At 55.2% G+C, this 20286-nt stretch overlaps 1 protein-coding gene across 2 annotated transcripts; it reads right to left on the bottom strand.

Annotated features, from left to right (window-relative positions):
* Window positions 1-7304: 7304 nt before the first annotated feature.
* On the bottom strand, window positions 7305-19771 carry LOC138824268 (ribosomal protein S6 kinase alpha-4). Of its 2 annotated transcripts, none has more exons than XM_070018003.1 (17): window positions 19627-19771; window positions 19469-19540; window positions 18179-18397; window positions 17961-18076; window positions 16829-16936; window positions 16526-16606; window positions 16338-16441; window positions 16098-16248; window positions 13940-14104; window positions 10337-10465; window positions 10030-10163; window positions 9848-9941; window positions 9382-9555; window positions 9083-9277; window positions 8752-8911; window positions 8428-8591; window positions 7305-8149 (listed from the first exon to the last, which is right to left on the bottom strand). In XM_070018003.1, exons 1-17 carry the CDS (start codon window positions 19679-19681, stop codon window positions 7952-7954), a joined length of 2319 nt encoding a protein of 772 aa, XP_069874104.1. In that variant the 5' UTR covers window positions 19682-19771; the 3' UTR covers window positions 7305-7951. The 2 variants fall into 2 exon arrangements, with proteins under 2 accessions (XP_069874104.1, XP_069874105.1); XM_070018004.1 differs by having other exon boundaries at window positions 19515-19540; window positions 19627-19659.
* Between the last annotated feature and the right edge of the window lie 515 nt (window positions 19772-20286).

The raw sequence follows: 20286 nt of genomic DNA, 5'->3' as shown, positions 1-20286 counted from the left end.
AACCAACTATAAAAGCAGGCCCATCTGCAAAAGACAGCTTTCTAGTGAAACAGGCTGCGACCCAAGATGCTGGCAGAGGTGCTGGCTTCTGAGCATCTAGCACAAAGCTGAGCCTGTGTCCCTGTGGAAAATTCCAGCGCAGCCAGTGGAACTGATGAGGAGGATTGCCAGCCCCGTGTGGGCCTCAAGTGGGCCTCTGTCCCCTGCCACCTGGTTTCCAAGGGCTCCAAAAGGCAGCGTGATTTCCCTACCCCTAGAAATGCTGACAGTCCAAGGGACAAAGTGGGGGTATCCAGTAACCCCAAGTGCCTCTCTCCAAGAACCAACTTCACTGGTGGCACTGTGGTGTAGGTTGCCTCAGAGCATCATGGGGTGGCCCAGAGAGAGCCACAGGAGGAGGTCCAAGAGAAGCAAGTGGGAGCGGCCCAGGTGCCTGGCCATCCCAGGCAACTTGGCATCTTCAGATAGGCCACCAGATAGGGATGCTGTAACCCAGGCAGGCCCGGTGGGCGTTCCCTATGGAAATCAGCCTACTCACTGCCCAATCAGGAGCAGGCAGCCCTGGTGGGCGTTCCCTATGGAAATCAGCCTCCTCACTGCCCAATCAGGAGCAGGCAGCCCTGGTGGGCGTTCCCTATGGAAATCAGCCTCCTCACTGCCCAATCAGGAGCAGGCAGCCCTGGTGGGCGTTCCCTATGGAAATCAGCCTCCTGGGCTGGGAAGGTGGCTCAGTGGTAGAGCGCTTGCCTTGCAGGCCTGAGGCCCCGGGTTCGATTCCTCAGCACCACATAAGCAAAAAGAAAAAAGCCAGAAGTGGCGCTGTGGCTCAAGTGGTAGAGCCCTAGCCTTGAGCTGAAGAGCTGAGGGACAGCGCTCAGGCCCAGAGTTCAGGCCATACGACCGGACCTAAAAAAAAAAAAAAAAAGAAAATCAGCCTCCTCACTGCCCAATAAGGAGCCCTGACCTGAGAAGGTTTCACAATGTGGGAGGCTTGGCTTCTTTCCTGGAGGCTGCAGTTACCTAAGATCTCTTCAGGCTTCTGTGCCTGCCCAGCCCCATCTCTGCCCTGTTACCAGCTGTCAGAGAACCCCTGGACAGATCCAAGGGTTTCATTTTATCCTTACCCCCTGGAGGCAACCAGCATATAATTGCTTGGATTTCAGATTTCACAAATACGGTGAAACTCAGAGAGAGGTTCAGTCATTTGCTCAAGGTCACCTAGCTAGCAATTGGTGGAGCCAGGCCCTGCACTCAAGTACAAAACTACCCAGTCTGAAATAAACATGGCAAAGAAACATATGAGGAAATGTTCACCATCCCTGGTTGTGAAGGAAATGCAAATAAAGACGACCCTGAGATACCACCTTACCCCAGTCAGAATGTCCCACATCCACAAGTCAGCCAACGACAAATGCTGGAGGGGATGCGGAGAAAGAAGAACCCTATTACACTGCTGGTGGGAATGTACACTTATACAACCACTTTGGAAAGCAGTCTGGAGGGTCCTCAGAAAGCTAAAGATTGACCTCCCATATGAACAAGTCATACCACTTCTAGGCATCTACCTGAACAACAGGAACCAATATACAAGGACACGTGCACCTCCATGTTTATTGCAGCACTGTTCACAAAAGCTAGGATATGGAAACAACCTAGATGCCCCACCACAGATGAATGGATCCAAAAATTGTGGTATCTATATACAATGGAATATTATGCAGCCATTAGAAATGACAAAATAATGGCATTTGCAGGGAAATAGATGGAGCTAGAAGAAATCATGTTGAGCGAGGTAAGCCAAGAGCAAAGAGACAAACGGTACATGGTCTCCCTGATAACTGGATGATGAATCCAAAATGTTAGGTGATATGACAAAACTAACAGGACTTAAGAAACAAAGAACTCCCACTCATCTGGTTGAACCACTACTAAATAACCCCATGTTGCTGATCACATGTATGGTGTATATGTGTACACCGTTATATGTTATAGACCGTGATAGACAATTTGCTCCAGGAAAGTTAGAATGAGCTTGTGACTTTAAATGAGCATCATTATCCCACAATACTGTGAAATTTGGGAAATTATGTAATCACTTAATCACAATAAAAAAAATAAAAAATAAATGAAAAAAAACTACCCAGTCTGAGCTTGGAGATTTTCCCATCATCTTTACTTCTATTACAGAGATCTTTTTCAAATGGAATCTGTGTTCAACACCAGGACAAGAAATAGACCTAGCTGGGCACACCTGTAATCCTAGCACACATGAGGCTAAAGCAAGATCATGAGTTCCAGTCAGCAAGGGGGGGGGGGGGGTGCGGAGAGCGAGAAAGAGATAGATAGCTATCAAGGCAGAGCCACTTGGACTGAAGCCAGGGACTCTCTGGGGTCTTGCCTCTGTCTCCTTCTCCCCCTTGCCCAGAAAGATCTCCTCAGAGCACAGGGGTTTCCAAGAACTGAATGTGACAGTCAATGATTTCCTCCCAGCCGGAGTTACAGATGAAGAAGCAAAGGCTCAGAGAGGGGATGTGTTTTGCTCCAGGTCACACAGCATACAGGCGGCAGAGCTATGTACGGATTGTTAGCCCCAGCCACACACAGGACCTGCTTGCTGGTCGAGGCCCTGCTCACCTGGCTGGCACATCCTGAAGACAGCAGTCATCTCAGTCTAGGGGCTTCACTGGTGTTTTTATGAATTTGCAAGTAATGGCTGCATCCACAGGTGTTCTCACTTGTGATCAATTAGCAAAAGCACCTACCTTGGGCCGGGAACAGTGGACAGAGTAGGGGGACAGCCTCGCCTCTTCCTGGGGTTCTCAGCAAGGCTGCTGGAGGTGGAGATAGTGACCCTGCGGAGCTGGCACCTCCCAGGGCGCTCCAGGGCAGACACAGCCTCAGTCCGGCCGGGAGAAGCACCCCGCGTGCCCAGCCCAGGCAACCGGGTGGAAAATGAGGCCAGGGCGGTGGGCGTGGCCGCGCTGCCGGCTAGGGGGCGTGGCCTCGTCCTGGGGTCGGTCAAAGGAGAGGCCTACTTTTGGATCCTGGTTTTAATTCCCTGGGTCCCTGAGGAGGAGGGGTGGGCGACTGTTAGCAAGGGATTGTGGGATCCAAGGAAGAGACCTATAGCCACCCGATGTGCTGGGCAGCAGCTGTGTATATTGCTTCCAGAATGTTCCCCCATGCTTCTCCCCCCCACACACACACTGAGCAATAATGCCAAGGTAACCTGGACGCCCTGAGGACTACATAGCAGAGCAGTCCTGGCGGAGTCTCTGGGGCCCAGCAGCCTGCCAGGCCCCTTGGGCTGTAACTGGGGGGTTCACGGAACTCTCCACCTGCAGCTGCTGGCCCAAGGCCCCTCGCCCCTACCAGCCCCACAAGGGCCCCTCCTCCTCAGCCCCCCTCCACGATTCTTTGCTTTGCTTTGTGCTGGTACTAGGGCTGCAGCTCAGAGCTTGGGCACTGAAACTTAGCTAGCTTTTTCACTCAAGGCTGATGCTCTACCACTTAAGCCACAAGAGAGCTCAGAGTCTCTCAGACTTTCCTGCCCAGCGAGCTTCGAACTGGGATCCTCAGATCTCAGCCTCCTCAGTAGCTAGGATTACAGGTGTGAGCCATGGACACTCAGCATTCCAAATTTCTTTGTATTCTGTTTTTTTTTTTTTTTTCTTGTCCTTCGTGGGACTTGAATTCTGGGCCTGAGCACTGTCCCTCAGCTCTTCAGCTCAAGGTGAGTGCTCTATCACTTGAGCCACAGCACCACTTCTGGTTTTCTGGTGGTTAATTGGAGATAAGAGTCTCACAGACTTTCTTACCCAGGCTGGCTTTGAACTGTGATCCTCAGATCTCAGCCTCCTGAGTAGCTGGATTACAGGCGTGAGCCACCGGCACTCAGCTTCAAACTTCTTATAGCAGAAGAAATATGGGGAGGGGAGAGCAGGGTTGGAGTGACTTAGGACCACTCCCACATTAGCAAGGCTCATGCATCAGGTCAACCCAGATGATTCTTGGCACTATTGATCTGGGGTTTCTCCAATCCCTAGGTATTACCCACCCCCGATTCAAGCAGGGAGCCCCAGCCTTGGGCAAGAGGTGAATCAGATCTAAACACTGTGGGCTTTCTTGACCTTTGTCTCCAAAATCCTTCATGTGAGGAGAGACAGAGAAAAATGGAAAGCCATGCGAGTTCTGAGTGCGGAGGACCCTGCGCTGGCTCACAGAAGCCCAGGGAGACACCTGGCCTTGATGGGTCTGTTATTCTCCAGCCTAGTCCTGGAACAGGAAGAAAACCTGGAAGAATATAACATTTGCTAGTGGAGCTATGGCTCAAGTGGTAGAGCACTAGCCTTGAGTAAAAGAGCTCAGGGACAGTGCCCAGGCCCTGAGTTCAAGACCCACTACCAACCAAAAAAAAAAAAAAAAGATAGATAAATAAATAAAACATACTGCAGCAAGGCCCCTGTGGCTCACGCCTGTCATCCAAGTTACTCAGGAGGCTGAGATCGGAGGATCCTGCTTCAACATTGGCCCAGGAAGGAAAGCCCATGAGACTCTTCAGTTAACTACCAAAAAAGCCAGAAGTGGAGCTGTGGCTCAAATGGTAGAGCACTAGCATTGAACAAAAAAGCTCAGGGACAGTGCCCAGGCCCTGAGTTCAAACCCCAGATTGGTATACACACACACACACACACACACACACACACACACACACACACACACACACACACACACACACACACAATTTGCTGCAAAAGCCTACCGATGAGCCCTCATGCTCACATACATAATCGCGCACATGTCCCCCACTGCCCATGCACAAGGGTACGCATGCGCACTCACGTGTGCTCGTACATCTTCCCACAGCCTGGTGCTCATGCCAGACATCTTCCAATCCACACCCGTTCCTGCACTCACATGCCCTGGGTGTGCCCGCCCTGCCCTTTCCAGGTGCTGCCAGAACCTGCTGTCACCTGCCAGGTAGGGATGGGGGAGGCAGACCGCAGCAAGGAAGGCTGGGGACCACCACCAGCCCACCCTAGAGGGGTCCAAGAGCGGAGCGAGAACAGGGTCTCCCCACACTCTTGCAAGAAGCCCAGTGTGCCACACGCCTTCAGCACCTTCAGGTGGGGATGGGTCTACCCTCCGTCCTCCTGCCATTTCCAGCTTGTGGACCACGCACCTCACCACCGCTAAGGATCCAGCCATGCTCTAGACAGGTAGGGAAGGTTGGGCTCCTGCAGCATCTGGGAGCCCTGCCAAGCCAGCCTGCAGCCAGAGATGTGCCATCTCCTTTTAAAGGAGACGATATTTCTTGGATCTCACCCACATGGCTACAGGCCATGGAAAAAGACTGGAACTTTCTGAAAGGCAATTTAGGAGTACATATCCACAGCATGGATGCCTGTGGCTTCCATCTATATTCCTACTCAGGAGCATAAGACATGAAGATTGTGGTTCAAAGCAAGCCCAGGCAAATAGTTCAAAAACCTCTATCACCAGTTAACCAGCAAAATGCCAGACAAGAGGTATGGCTCAAGTGGTAAAGCACCAGCTGTAAGCAAAAGAAGTTGAATGAGAATCAAAGGCCCTGAGTTCAAATCCCAGTACTGGCACCAACCACTCCCCCCCAAAAAAAATTAGGATGGGCATGACTTCAGCCCAGCAGTCCCACTTTGAAGAAATGTATCCTAAGGAAATACATAATTATATGCACAAGTAAGCAAAAAATCTAAGTAGGTACATGGTATTCACTGTGACCCCGTTCAAAATAGCAAGGGATTGGAATTGTCCAAGTGGCCAAAAATAGAAACAATCTAAGTAAAGCATGACATACCTACACAATAGGATATTGTGTAGTTACACATAAAACAATTATAAAATATAGGCATTGACCTAGGACATATTCACACATTTGATTTCTGTGTTTTAGACTGGCTATAAGAATCTGAAAATTAGGGGCTGGGAAGGTGGCTCAGTGGTAGAGTGCTTGCCTTGCATGCATTAGGCCCTGGGTTTGATTCTTCAGCACCACATAAGCAGAAAAAGCTGGAAGTGGTGCTGTGGCTCAAGTGGTAGGGCGCTAGTCTACAGCTGAAGAGCTGAAGGACAGTGCCCAGGCCCAGAGTTCAGGCCCCACGACTGACAAAAAAAAAAAAAAAATCTGAAAATTAGCCAGGTGCTGATAGCTAATGCCTATAATCCTAGCTACTCAGAAGACTGAGACTGAGGATCACAGTTTAAAGACATCACAGGCAGAAAAGTCACTGTGACTCTAATCTCCAATTAACACCCCCCCAAAAAAATCTATATTGATATACCATATTAAAGTCTGTATAAACAAAGAAATCTGAAAACATATGCATTGAAGTGTTAAGACACCTATAAATCCAGGGGTGGAGGTAGGCAGATCTCAGTCCTAGCCAGCTGGACAAAAACTTGAAACTCTACCCAAAAAATAAATAGGAAGCTAGGCATCAGTGGCTCACACCTGTAATCCTAGCTACCCAGGAGGCTGAGATCTGAGAATCATGGTTCAAAGCCAGCCTGGGCAGGAAAGTTCATGAGACTCTTATCTCCAATAAGCCAACAGAAAACCAGAAATGGTACTGTGGCTCAAATGATAGAAAGCTAGCCTTGAGCAAAAGAAGCTTAGGGACAGAGGCCAGGCCCTGAGTTCAAGCCCCAGGACTGGCAAAAAAAAAAAAAAAAAGAGGAAAGAAAAGAAACAAACAAAAAAATTAAACAAAAAGTTGCCAGACACCAGTGGCTCATACCTTTAATCTTAGCTACTCAGGAGGCTGAGATCTGAGGATCTTAATTTGAAACCATCCTGAGCAGATAAATTGGAGAAAATCTTCTCTCCAATTAACTAGAAAACCAAAACCCAAAACAACAGGAGTAGAGGTGTGACTTAAGTGGTAGAGCACTATCCTGGAGAGGAAAAAACAAAAAAACCAGAACATTAAGGAACAGTAGTGTCCAGGCTGAGTTCAAGCACCAGCATTAGCACGCACGCGCACACACACACACACACACACACACACACACACACACACACACACACACACACACACACACACACACACACACACACACACACACACACACACACACACACACACACACCTCAAATGGTAAACTGCCCAGCAAGCTGAGGCCCTAAGTTCAAGAATAAAGGGTACCTTCCTTTCCCAGAAGGCTCTGCCTGTTGCTTCCTCTGAGATCCCAGACCCCCATTGGCTGGTGGCAGCCCACCTGCCCTTCAGCTCCAGACCCAACACAGGTACACAGATGCCACACACAACACTGGGTAGACTTTTATTTTGAAGTCAAAGGCACAGCCTGGAGGAGCTGAGGCAGTAACCATGGATGCCCAGTCCAGACCCACAGGACCCCACCCTCGGCCAGGAGTGGCTGTGCCAAAGGGGAGCAGGTGGGTGAGAAGAGAGCCTCCCCGTTTGGGAGGGCCTCCTCCTTGCTTAGCCCTAAGAGGGGAGGAACAGGTGACTTAGTGAGACAAAAATTGCTTCAGGGGACCCCCCCCCAGGGTCTCACTCTATCCCCCCGACACAGGTCTTTGGTGGACATAATTGCACAGACAGTCCATAAAGTGACATCTTGAGGGGTGTCCCTTCCTAGGAACAAGGCTTCGGGAGAGAACAGTGCGTAGAAAGGGGAGAGGAGCCCTTCCCAGGTGGGGCAGGCCGTACAGCAGGGCCTTTTGCCCAGACGAGGTGGTGTCTTGGAAGAGCACCCCCCCTCCCCGCCATGCTCCCTCCTTCCCTGCATCGCTAACTCTACCTGGTAAGACATAAAAAATTCTCTGCTTATAAAAATACTTCTGCTCTGTCAGGAACCGGGGAGAGAAGGGCAATTCCTGGGGATCAGGGCGGAGCCTCCCAGGTCACAGCTGCAGCGCTCAAGGAAGGGGTGATCACAGTGGTAGGGGCTAGGAGGGAGGCAGGGGGCCGTTGGCTCGGCGGGGGGCCCCCTTGGCAGTGGCAGGGGCCCGGCCCGGGGCGGCAGGCGCTGGGGAGCCTCGCCGGGAGGCGGCGGCACTCCGCAGCTTCTGCTTGCGCCGCTTGGCCAGCGGTGCATTCTCCACGCTCTTCAGGAAGAAGCCCTCGCGCTTGCCCCGATTGAAGGCCTGGTGGAAAGGAAGGATGAGTTCCCCGCCCCGGCCGCGCCCCGGCTTCCAGATCCGTCCTTTGGCTCCCATCCCACTAGGTCAGGACCTATCAGGGCCTCCAGCCAAGGTGAGGTCAGCACCCTCGGCCACCACAATCACTAGGCCTTAAAATTCCAGGCTCTGACCCCACCGCCTTCCAGGCCACGCCCACCGCACGACCCCGCCCATTCAGCGCCCGCCGTGTAACCACGCCCACGTTTCGACCACACCCACGTCCCCGAGGCCCCGCCCCTTACCATGAAAGTGGCGTTGAGCCCCGAGCGCACCGCGGGTCCCGAGGACTCCAGTACGTCCGGCGTCCGCAGCGGGGGCGAGGAGCGCGCGCTGCCATCCTGCAGCCACGAGCTGCCCCGAAGCCCCTCAAGCTTCAGCCGCTTGGCGGGGTCCACAGTCAGCAGCCCTGGAGGCGGGACGGAGAAGTGTTGGGGAGCGGCCTAGGCGGAGCCCCAGGGAGATCTCCACAGCCCCAGGCTCCACCTCCGCGCTCCCCCCAACCACGGCGCCGGCTCCGTGACCAGGCCGAGCCCCGCCTCCCCCTGGCTCCATGACCTCCCGCTCACCTCGGACCAGTTCCTTGGCTTCCTCCGACACGCCCTGCCAGGCTTCCCCGTCCAGGGAGAAGCGGCCCTCCCGGATCTTGCACATGATCTCAGCGGCCTGGCTCTGCCCGCCCTGGCCCGAGGCCCCCTGGAAGGGGACCTGCCCCGACAGCATCATGTACTAGGAGGAGGTGGGGAGACTGAGGCCGGGCCGGGATGCGGGGGCCCGGGCTGAGCCCTCAGCCCACCCTCAGCACCACTCACCCCCTCCACCCCCACGGAGCGACCTGCTCCCTTCGCCAGGCCCGGCAGCCCCGAACCTTCCCCGGGGCGAGAGAGGGCGGCCCCGTACCAGAATGACGCCCAGGCTCCAGAGATCGCAGGATTCGTCGTAGCCCTGCTGCGCCAGCAGCTCAGGGGCGGCGTACTGCAGCGTGAAGCAGGGGGTCTGCATGGGCCCCGCCGGGCTCTGCGGCCGCAGCCGTGCGAACCCGAAGTCGATGATCTTCACGGGGGCCCCGGGCGTGTCATCCGCGTACAGGATGTTCTGTGGGGACGGCGGGTGCGCGCGGGGCAGCGGTCAGAGCCCCGGGCCCCGCACCGCACAGGCGCGCAAGCCCGGCCCCGCGCCCGCCCAGACCCCGCGCCCACCTCGGGCTTGAGGTCGCGGTGCACCACGCCCGCCTCCTCGTGCATGAAGCTCACGGCCGACACCAGGCTGCGGAGGATCTGGCTGGCCTCCGACTCGCTGAAGTGCCGCTTCTTCCGGATGTGCTCCAGCAGCTCCCCGCCGCGCAGCAGCTCCAGGACCAGGTAGGTGTGCAGCTGCGGGCCAGGATGGCCAGGTCACCACCCGCGGCCCTCCAGGACCCCATCCTCGGGCCACCTTCGGTCCTAGCCCCCCCACCCGCTGGTCCTCCTCCAGTTCCCCTTCCCTGGCCACCCTCAGCCCCGCCTCCCAGGGCTCAGGCCTTCCCGCCTCGGATCCCACCTCTCCCCCACCTCAGCCGTCCCCGCCCCCACCAGCTAGGCCCCGCCCACGGAGGCCCCAGGCCCCGCCTCCTGACCCCACTTGGGAGCGGGGAGGTCATCGCCCGCTGGTCCCGGGAGGCCTCACCTGGTCGTGGTGTACTTCGTGCAAGTTGACCACGTTGGGGTGCGTCTGGCACAGCCGCAGGGCGGCCACCTCGCGCTGCGTGTTCGCCTCCAGCCTGGGGGTCGGGAAGCGGGGCTCGGTGCGGCCCTGCCCCGCGGGTGCCCCGCGCCCCGGCCCCCCTCCTCGCTCCCCGCCCCCCACACCTGCGGCTGAGGATCTTCACCGCGAACTCCTGGCCGCTCTGGCGCTGGCGACAGCGACGACACACGGAGAAGCTGCCCTGGCCCAGCGCGGGCTCCCGCAGGTCCAGCTCGTACTGCTGGAAGAAGGGCGAGTCCTGGGGGCGCAAGGGGGCGCGGCCGTCAGCGGTTCCCCTCGCCAGGCCGCGCGGCTGCACCCCAAGCCACTCCGCGGGAGCCCCGTGGGTCTAGGCCAGATTCCCTGGGCCTAGACTCCCACCCATGGCACGCACAAGCTCAAGGTCCGGCTCCCAAACCCGGCCCGGCCCACCTGCATCATGGCGCTCCTGGCTACGGCGGCCCGGCCCGGCCGGTCTCCAGCGCCCGGCGCCTCGAGCGCGTCGGTCATCACGGCGTTGCTGTGGTCGAATAGGATGGAGGGCGCCACGAAGGAGTAACCCTGCGGGGGTGAGGACGGAGGGGGGCGCAGGTAACACGGGGGCTGGAGTGCAAGGCCCGGATCTGCGGGCAGGGCCGGCAGGGGGAAGACCCCGTAGGGAGCAAAGGGCAGTGTTTCCCCCGACCTCCCACGTGTGGACACATTCTATTCCACCTCGTGTTATAATCACTCGGACGCGTGTTTGTCCCCCAGTAGTCTATGACCTCTCCTTTCTCAAGTGAGTGACTCCCCAAGAGCCTGGCATGGAGACATGGCGATTGGTGGGAAGTCCATGAAAGGCCTAGAACTGTGTCTGACACACCTAGACTAGGAGAACTCAATCGGATCTGCCCAGGAGGGGAAAAGCTATGCCTCCTTCCCCCCCCCCCCCTCCCTGCAAGGCAAAGCAGCAAGGCAGAGCTGCAGGGAAATGCAAAATGACACCAGGGCCCAGTGATACAGCATTGGAGGCCCAGGGTTCCATCCCCAGCACCAGGGAAAAAAAGAAAAGGAACTGACATTTCAAATACTCTCAAAGTGTCATTTTTACTACAGGGATTTTGTGTGTGTGTGTGTGCTGGTTCTGGAGTTTGGACACAGTCTTGTGCTGTGCCTTAGCTTTTTCACTAAGGCTAGCACTTTACCACTTGAGCAACAGCTCCACTGTTGCTTTTTAAGGTGGTAAACAAGATAAGACTCTCAGCTGGGTGTTAGTGGCTCACACCTATAATCCTAGCTACTCAGGAGGCTGAGATCTGAGGATCACAGTTCAAAGCCGGCCAGGGCAGGAAAGTCCAGGAGACTCCCGTCTCCAATAAACCGCTCAGAAAACCAGAAGTGGTGCTGTGGCTCAAATGGAAGAGCACTAGCCTTGAGCTGAAGAGCTCAGGGACAGCGCCCAGGCCCAAAGTTCAAGCCCCACAACTGACAAAAAAAAAAAATATCTCATGGACTTTCCTACCTGGGATGGTTCTGAACCTTGATCCTCAGATCTCAGCCTCCTTGAGTAGTAGCTGGGATTACAGGTCTGAGCCACCAGTGTCTGGCCTATATGAGTTTTTTTTATTCCCTATTGGAAATGTAGTCCCACTGCATACAATGAATGAATACAAGGTATACATGGGCAGGGTTTTTGCCTGTTGGGCTCATTGATATGTGTGACTCCAATGCCAGTACTTAGTACATGTTTTGGAGGGTTTTTGTTGTTCGCTTTGTTTTTGCCAGGACCCAGGCTTGAACTCAGGGCCATGCATTAAAGCTCAGCTGTTTTTGCTCATGGATGGTGCTTTACCACTTGAGCCACTCCACCAGTCAAGCATTTTATTGGTTAATTGAAAACAGAATCTTGAGGAATTTTCTGCCTAGGTTGGCTTCAAATCTTGAGCCATGGGCTAGGAATGTGGCTTAGTGATAGAGTGCTTGCCTAGCATGAGTTCAATTCCTCAGCACCACATAAACCACAGAAAAAGCCCACAATAGTGCTGTGACTCAAGTAGTAAAGTACTAGCTTTGAGCCAAAAAGGAGCTCAGGGACATGCCTGGGCCCTGAGTTCAAGCCCCAGGACTGACCAAAAAAAAATCTTGAGCCATGCCACCAAATAAATCAAAGTATTTTAGTGGTTAATTGAAAACAGAGTTTTGAGGGATTTTCTGTCCAGAGGATCAAACTTTGATCCTCTAGGTCTCAGCCTCCTGAGTTGCTAGAATTACAGTGTGAGTCATCTGTGTATGGCTCAATACACATTTTTTAAACATTACATGAATGAGTGAACACAATGACTCACAAAATACTGAGAAAATGCAACAAGGGCCATTTCAGCACAAAGTTGTCATTTTTGTTGTTGGTTGTGGGGGCCTGGGCGCTGTCCCTCAGCTCTTCAGCTCAAGGCTAGCGTTCTACCACTTGAGCCACGGTGCCACTTCCGCTTTTTCTGCTTATGTGGTGCTGAGGAATTGAATCCAGAGCCTCGTGCATGCGAGGCAAGCGCTCTACCACTGAGCCACCTTCCCAGCCCCAAGTTGTCAAAATTTTATGGAGAGTTTGTTTTGTTTTTGTTTTGCTGTTGTTGTTGTTTTTGCAGTACTGAGGTGTGAATTCAAACTTAGGACCTAGCACTTGAGCTATACCCTCAGCCCCAATACTGATGGGTTCTTATTTAAAAAGCATGGGCTAGATGATCGTTCTTCTCTTCCTTTGGAGAGAGTAAGAGGGAGAGAATGCAGTCTACGTGGCAAAAAATAAAAATATATGGGCCATGTCTTGTGGGTCAAATCTCTTCCCTAGGCCTAGGAACTAAGCACACAGTCCCTGCCTTGGGCTTTCAGACCAGTCAGGACAGCAGGTAACCAACTGCTCAGCAGAGGGTATTTTCTACAGTGGGCTATGCACATGAGAGTGGCCCAGATGAATGGGTAATGCCAGTTACTATTGTGGGAGGGCACTGCGTGGGGAGGAAGCAGCATGTGCAAAGGCACAGGGTCTGGCCTGACGCCTCTGAGAAGTGGGTGGCACCAGCAGAGCGTAGGATGGGAGTGAGCGCACACTCAGGGAGCTGGGCAGGGACCAACAGGGCCTCAAACGTATTTGGCTTATTTGCGCAGCCTCAGCGTCTAGCCTTATGTTGTTTATGTACTGATACTGAACTCAGGACCTTGCATTTTTACTTTTTTGCTCAAGGCTGGCACTCTCCACTTGCACCACAGCTCCACTTCTGGCTTTTTGCTCATCAATTGGAGGTAAGAGTCTCACAGACTTTTTTTTTGCCTAGGCTGGGTTTGAACAATCCTCAGATCTCAGCCTCCTGAGCAGCTAGGATTACAGATGTGGCCACCAGCTCTCAGCAGCCTGAGCTTCTAAACAGCAGTGTGCTGTGTGCTGTGCTAGTGTGCATAACACACTGTGCAGCTGTATGAGCAATACGAAGCACAGCATCTCTCCCTGTGTGTCCACTTCATAATTCTAAAACTATTCATAAACAATTAATAATGTGCTGGGCAATATAAACCCACATTTTTTTGTTGTTGTTGGTCGTGGGCCTCGAACTCTGGGCCTTAGTGCTGTCCCTCAGCTCTTCAGCTCAAGGCTAGCGCCCTACCACTTGAGCCACAGCACCACTTCTGGTTTTCTGGTGGTTTATTGGTTTCACGGAGTTTCCTGCCTGGGCTGGCTTTGAACCTCAATCCTCAGATCTCAGCCTCCTGAGTAGCTAGGATTACAGGCATGAGCCACTGGCGCCCGGCTTAAACCCACATTTTTATATACCAAGGAGGTGATGGCATAGGGGGGAAATGAACATGAAGTTTGAAGATGATCCATGAGTCACCTGACACACCCATAGTACCTGAGCCAGCAGGGGCTCACCAAGGGGCAGAGTTCACCATGTAGAAGACCCTAAGTGTGGGGTGTACAGTGTCCTGGCGGAGGCACCCAGTAGGGCAGAGCCAGGCAGCAGAGCCTGCCCTTCTGCCCCTGGGGACCCATGGATTCCCACTCACCTGAAAGATTCGAGGGTCCCCAGGCAGGGGGCTGCCAGAGGGGGAGTAGACAGGCTCCAGCCGAGTAAACTCTTCAGCAAAGTTGCCCACATCCAGCTCCGAGCGGATCTGGGGCTGGAATGGGGCTGGGATCTTCCTGGCAGCCAGGGCAGCCCAATCTAGCCCCTGGGAAGAAGGGGTGAGGGGTCAAAGGGTTGGGCAAGACCTGGAGCCCTGAGACCCCCTCGCCCCTCAGGCCCCCTCACTCCGTAGCCCTCCCATGAGGCACGGGGGTGGCAGCTATTCTAGTCTTCCTGGCAACAGTGGAGTACCCCAACCCTGCCGCACACCATCAGCTCTGGAATCTGTAATAGGATGGCCAGGAAAAATAAACCTCTGTCTCCTTCCGGATAATTTGTTGTTTGTTTGTTTGCTTGTATGTCTGTTGCCAGTCCTGGGGCTTGAACTGAGAGCCTGGGCACTGTTCCTGAGCTTCTTTTGCTCAAGGCTTTTACTCTACCACTTAAGCCACAGCTCCACTTCTGGCTTTTTCTGTGTATGTGGTACTGAGGAATAGAACTCAGGGCTTCATGCATGCTAGGCAAGCACCCTACCACGAAGCCACATTCCTAGCCCCACAGATAAATGTATATCTGGAAGGATATGGGTTTGGAACTAAGGTCTCATGATAAAGCCCCAGGCAGAGCAGTAGAACCAAAACACGAGAGTATGAGCACCTGGATGCAGCCTTGGCTGGAGTCGGGAACCTTTCCTTAGACTTTATACTAATGGCAATGAAAACAGATCTTTTTGTGTTTAGTATGGCAGAACTTTTTACTTGCCTGCCCATTATCCATTCTCCCTGTCTTTCTTAGCACTAGAGTCCCAATTTTATTCTCCAACCCTCTTCCAGCACCCAGCATGGCACCCAGCATAGGTTCAAAGTAGACTCAGAATTCACCAAAGAAAATTAACACTCCTTGGCCCTAAGCTCCTCCCCTTCCCTGTCCCTCCACTAAGGAAGCTCTTCTAAGCCAAGGCTTGTCAGAAAGGCTCAGGGATGGCACTCAGCATGGGTGGCAGTGTTTCTGGCCACAGTTCTGCCATGGCCGACATGCAAAGAGAAGGTGGCCACTAAGTCACTAGCCCTGAGTTCGAATTATAGCTCCATCACTGCCTGGTTGGGTGATGTTGGGCAACTGACCCTCAGCTTCTGTATGCATAAAGATGGGGACAAATGGTTCAGAGGATTATGTGAAACTATGTAAGCTAAGGGCTGATGCACAGTAGGTCTTTATAGGTACAGTGTCTTATCAGATGAGGCTGGCTACACCCACAGAACCCAAGCCAGCAGGGGCTCCCAAAGGGGCAGACTTCACCACGTACCACACTCTAAACCATGCCAGTTCTCAACAAGGGAGCAAAACCCCACGTGGGCTGATCAACAGTTCACCTGAATTATAGGTGCAAAGACTGCAGGGCCAAGCAGGAAACATCTGTAGTGCTCATTTGGGCCATTTACCCAGCTAGATCGCCCCCAGAGCTGGGACCTGTTACCACTCTGTATCACTTACCTGTGTCAGTGTGTGTGTGTGTGTGTGTGTGTGTGTGTGTGTGTGTGTGTACGTGTGCACGTGCACTGTGATTTGAACTCAAGGCCTCTTGTTTGCTAGGACAATGCACTAATACTTGAGCCATGCCTCCATCCCTCCAATGCCACCCTGGGCAGAGAGGAAAGGCTGGTGATTCCACCCTCCAGTGTGTGCCAACTTTGTTTTCTTGCCAGAACCAGGGTTTGAACTCAGGGCCTTGACATTGGTTGGCTTGGCTGGCTTGGCCGGTGTTCTACCATTTGAGTCATGCTCCGATCTGGTTTTTTGGCTGGTTATTTTGGAGATGGAGTCTCTCAGACTTTTCTGTCCAGATTGCTTCCTGTGATCCTCCAGCTCTCAACCTCCTGAGTAGCTAGGATTAAAGCCATGAGCCCCCTGTTTATAGGCTAGCTTTGATGTGGATGGAGGAGAAAGTGTCCCCCACTTCCACATTTGCTTTCTCTATCTGGGGTTCTCTGGGGAATGTGAATCGGCCAGACTCAGACCCTCCCCCTGGTACCACCCAGAGCAGCAGCCCTGTCTGGGTAGGTGCAGGAAGTGCAGGGGTCTCAGGGTTGAGGCCTCACCTGGAAGAAGGGGTGGCTCTTGACTTCCTGTGCCCCCTGGGGACCCGCGCCCAACCTCTTCTGAGGATCCTTACACAGCAGCCTCTTCAGCAGGTCCTGCGCCACGGGCCCAATCCGACGGGGGAAGGGAGGGGAGCACTTCAGGATCCGTCTGGGAGGATGGGTGGGGTGTCAGGGGTAGCAAGCCCACCGCCCAGCCCAGACAGGCCTTCGCCACCCTCCACGACCAGCACCCCTCACCGGGACACCTCGGCCTGCGTGTTCCTCTCCCCCTCCAGCGTGAAGGGCGAGGCGCCCGTCAGCAGCTCGAAGAGCAGGATGCCCAGGCTCCACCAGTCCACGGCCTGCGGGATGGGGCAGGGGTGAGGGCCTGGGGCCTCCCCACTTTCCACCCTGCCACCACCACCCCTGCCTCCTTGCCAACCCACCTTGCCATGCCCAGCCTTGCTGCGGATGATTTCGGGGGCCATATACTCAATGGTGCCACAGAAGGAGAAAGTCCGTTCTTTCTAGGAGGACAAGAAGAGGATAGCTGGGGCTCTCCCCGACATCATCAGCCCCCCAATGTTGACTGCAGACTGAATGACATGGAGGACCCAGCAGTGGGGACTTTTAGATCTCATCTTTGAACCCCCCCCTCGCCCCCCCCCCACAATGCAGGCAAAGAAGCAGGGAAGAGACATAGGAGGCCTGAACGGGAACACCACCGGTACAGCCTGTGGGCTGCTCACCTCCTCCGTCAGGAATTCCTTGCTCAGTCCAAAGTCTGTGAGCACAATGTGACCCTCAGCATCCAGAAGCACATTTTCCAGCTTCAGGTCTCGATAGATGATGCCCAGCTGGCAGGAGCAAGAGAGATACTGGGCTTCCTACTTTCAAATCCTCCCAGCCCCCACAGCTCACACCCTTGCACCAGGTCCTGGTTCAGGACAAGGAGACCTCTATGGCAAAGCTTTGCATCCACAGAGAGGCCCCTAGGATGCATGAGTGGTCGCTAAAGAGCTAGGCCCATATACAAGGAAAGCCACAGAAGATACACAGCAAGAAGAAGGCCCCAGGGAACAGACCAAAAGGTCTTGTAGAGAGGAGAGTCTATTTAAAGGGGCCCGCCATATCAGCCAGGCACAGGTGGCTCAGGCCTGTAATCCTAGCTACTCAGGAGGTTGAGATCTGAGGAAAGTCCATGAGATTTGGGGTTTTTTGGTCAGTTGTGGGCTTGAATTCAGGGCCTGAGCACTATGATCTTTTTTATCACTTGAGGCTAGCATTCTACCACTTGGAGCCAAAGCACCTCTTCCAGTTTTCTGGTGGTTAATTGGAGATAAGTCTCCTTCCTCCAGCTGACTTCAAACCTCGATCATCAGATCTCGTCTTCCAGAGTAGCTAGGATTACAGGCATGAGCCACAGGTACCTGGCCCATGAGACTCATCTCCACTTAACCACCAAAAAGTCAGAGGTAGAGCTGTAGCTCAAGTAGTAGAATTGTCAGCTCTGAGCAAAAAAGCTACAGGACAACACCCAGGCCTCAAGCTCAAAGCTTTGAGGCACATACACACACACACAATAGTCTCATTTCAAGGAGGCCTCGCAGCCAAAGCCTGAGGTCTCTGTTTGAGGAAGTTCTGGGTAGGTATCCCCAAGTTCCTGCAAGAGGAAAGCCCCTTGTAGGAGGTGCCAGAGGAGGAGACCCTTCCAGGCAGTACCAAGGCTTCCTGCCAGGAGGCCTGCACAAGCAACTCATCTTCACCAAGGCCACCACACGCCCCAGGAAGCCCAGAAGGAGACCCACAACTGCCATGTTTGTAGATCCCTCATTAGCCCCAGATCTCCCAGCAGCTACCAGGAGCCATGTCCTCACCCACCTTGTGCAGGTGCTCCAGGGCCAGGATGATCTCACCCCCGTACACTCGCACCTCGGCCTCCTTGAAGTACTGGCGCTGGTAGAGGTGAGTGAACATCTCACCGCCACTCACGTAATCTGGAGGGTGAATGGCAGTTGGCTTCTCCCCCATGAGTGGCCTCACCCGTCCCTGTTTGTTTGCCTCCCCCCCACCGAGGTTGGGATGTGGCATCTCCTCACCCAGGATGAGGTGCAGCTTGGCATCGGTCTGGAAGGCGTAGTGTAAGGTCACCAGGAAGGGTGCCTGGCGCACCAGCTCCAGCACCGAGCGCTCGGTGCGCGTGTGCTCCTGCGTCTTGGCGCGCTGTACCAGGGCTGCCTTACGCAGCACCTTCATGGCATACAGCTTCCCTGCGTCGTGCCCACCCGCCTTCCGCACCAGGAACACCTTCCCGTAGGCTGTGGGAGCATGGGGGGGGGGAAGGAGAAGGAAGGAGAGGAAGAGGCTGTGAGTGGGAGGGTGGTGCAGACTGCTGGGGGCGGGGTATGCAAATTGAGAGTAAGAGGCAGGTGTGCAAAATGTTGGCAGAGCCTTCTTTGGAAAAGGTGTGCCCACCCCCGGAGGGTGCGCAGTGAAAACCAGGGAAGTGATGGGCACAGCAGCTCAGGGAGTCTGCAATTCCTGAGAGGCGTGGGGGGGGGGGGGGGTGTGAGGAACATGTGCAAACCTGCCAGAGATCAGAGGGATGGGAAAGGCTGCAAATGCAAGGAAGAGAGGCCAGGTGCGGCTACAGGCAGGGGAGGACTGTGCAAACTAGGGCCTGGGAGTTTGTAAGATGTAGTGGGGCACCCGAACATGGGGGTTGGGGATGGGGAGGAGCTATGCAAATCACAGGGGGCTTGGGGGACAGGGAGGGGCTATGCAAACTGCAGGGGGCTGGGGGATAGGGAGGAGCTATGCAAATCGCAGGGTGGTTGGGAATGGAGAGGTGCTATGCAAATCTTAGGGGGCTTGAGGGATGGGGAGGAGCTATGCAAATTGCAGGGGGCTTGGGGGATGGGGAGTTTTGCAAATCGCAGGGAGGGTGGGATGGTGTGGAGCTATGCAAATCGCAGGAGGCTTGGGGGCAGGGAGGGGTTATGCAAATCACAGGGGGTCTGGGGACTAGGAGGGGATATGCAAACTGCAGGGGGCTTGGGGATGGGGAGGAGCTATGCAAATTGAAGGGGCTTGGGGCAGGGAGGAGCTATGCAAATCGCAGGGGGCTTGGGGACGGGGAGGGACCATGCAAATCACGCAGGAAGCCGACTAATTGAGGCTAGGGGCCAGCACATACAGGACCTGGCAGGGAGGAATGATGTCCAGGCAGAGCGTCCTGGAAGTGGGCATGGAACCCTGGCACTGTAGGGCGGGGGTGCCGGGAAAGATGGGGGGAGGCCTCCTCAGTGGCCCTGGCCCAGGCCCAGACAAGAGAGAGGCCCAGAGCACCACGCCGTGGGGACACCTGCCCGGCGATCGGGGATCCTCACCTCCCGTGCCCAGCACCTTGAGCAGCTCGAAGTTCTCCACGCTCACCTTCTCCTCGTGCCCGGTCAGATTGGCTGTGGGCACAGGGGGTGAATGAGCCCAGCTGGCCCCGACCCCCTCCCCGGCTCCTGGGGCGGCCATCGCCAGACCCCGCACCGACCGTCAGTGATCCGCAGCTCCACGGCGCGGCCCTCGTCCTCATCCTCGTCCCCCATGGCAGGCGGGAAGCCGGGGGGCCGCGCGCGGCTGGGCTCCGGGCGGCGCCGGTTACATGGCGGCTCCGGCCGGGGCGGGTGCTTCCTGGTGCCGCCTCTGGGGCCGAGCGGGCGCCGGCGCCGCCTCCCGGCACCCCGCCCCGCGGCCTGAGTCAGGCGGCAGGAACGTGACCGCGCCGGGGCTGCGGGTGGGCAGCCGCGGGGGCAGCCCCGGCTCCCGAGTCCTGGGCCAGGCCTCGGGGCTGCAAGCTCGGGGACCCCATCCCACCCTCCTGGGGAGCTGGAAACGCCGGCGGAAGCAATGAGGGGGCCCTGAATAACCCACGGCTGCTCTTGGGGTACGCCCTCGAGGGGTACGCCCCCGAACTTGGTCGGCCCAGGGGGAGGGGGAGAAGGGGAGGGGGGCTCCCAGCTGGGGGAGGGGTGCCCACGGGTCACAAGAGCTCTCCCTCCCACCCTGCAGACACACTTCTCAGCTCTTACTACAAATCACAGTCCTCCCCCTCCTTTCTCATCTCTCTGTCTCCCCTCCCTCCCCCCCCCCCCCATACCTCAGGCCAGCTGCTGCTACCCACACAACCTCGGTCCAGCACTTCTAACTTATC

This window comes from Dipodomys merriami, unplaced genomic scaffold (genome assembly GCF_024711535.1).
Source record: "Dipodomys merriami isolate MVZ:Mamm:240054 unplaced genomic scaffold, mDipMer1.0.p SCAF_128, whole genome shotgun sequence".
NCBI classification, from domain to species: domain Eukaryota; kingdom Metazoa; phylum Chordata; class Mammalia; order Rodentia; family Heteromyidae; genus Dipodomys; species Dipodomys merriami.
This window is presented reverse-complemented; position numbering and strand designations above follow the sequence as displayed.

Excerpts from the sequence above, each read along its gene's own strand:
- LOC138824268 (XM_070018003.1), bottom strand. The coding sequence starts at position 19,681 with ATGGGGGACGAGGATGAGGACGAGGGCCGCGCCGTGGAGCTGCGGATC. Across the intron at positions 18,077-18,178 it reads CAAGCTGCACCTCATCCTGG|ATTACGTGAGTGGCGGTGAG; the intron begins GTGAGGAGATGC and ends TTCACCCTCCAG. Across the intron at positions 10,164-10,336 it reads CCAGGAGCGCCATGATGCAG|GACTCGCCCTTCTTCCAGCA; the intron begins GTGGGCCGGGCC and ends TTGCGCCCCCAG.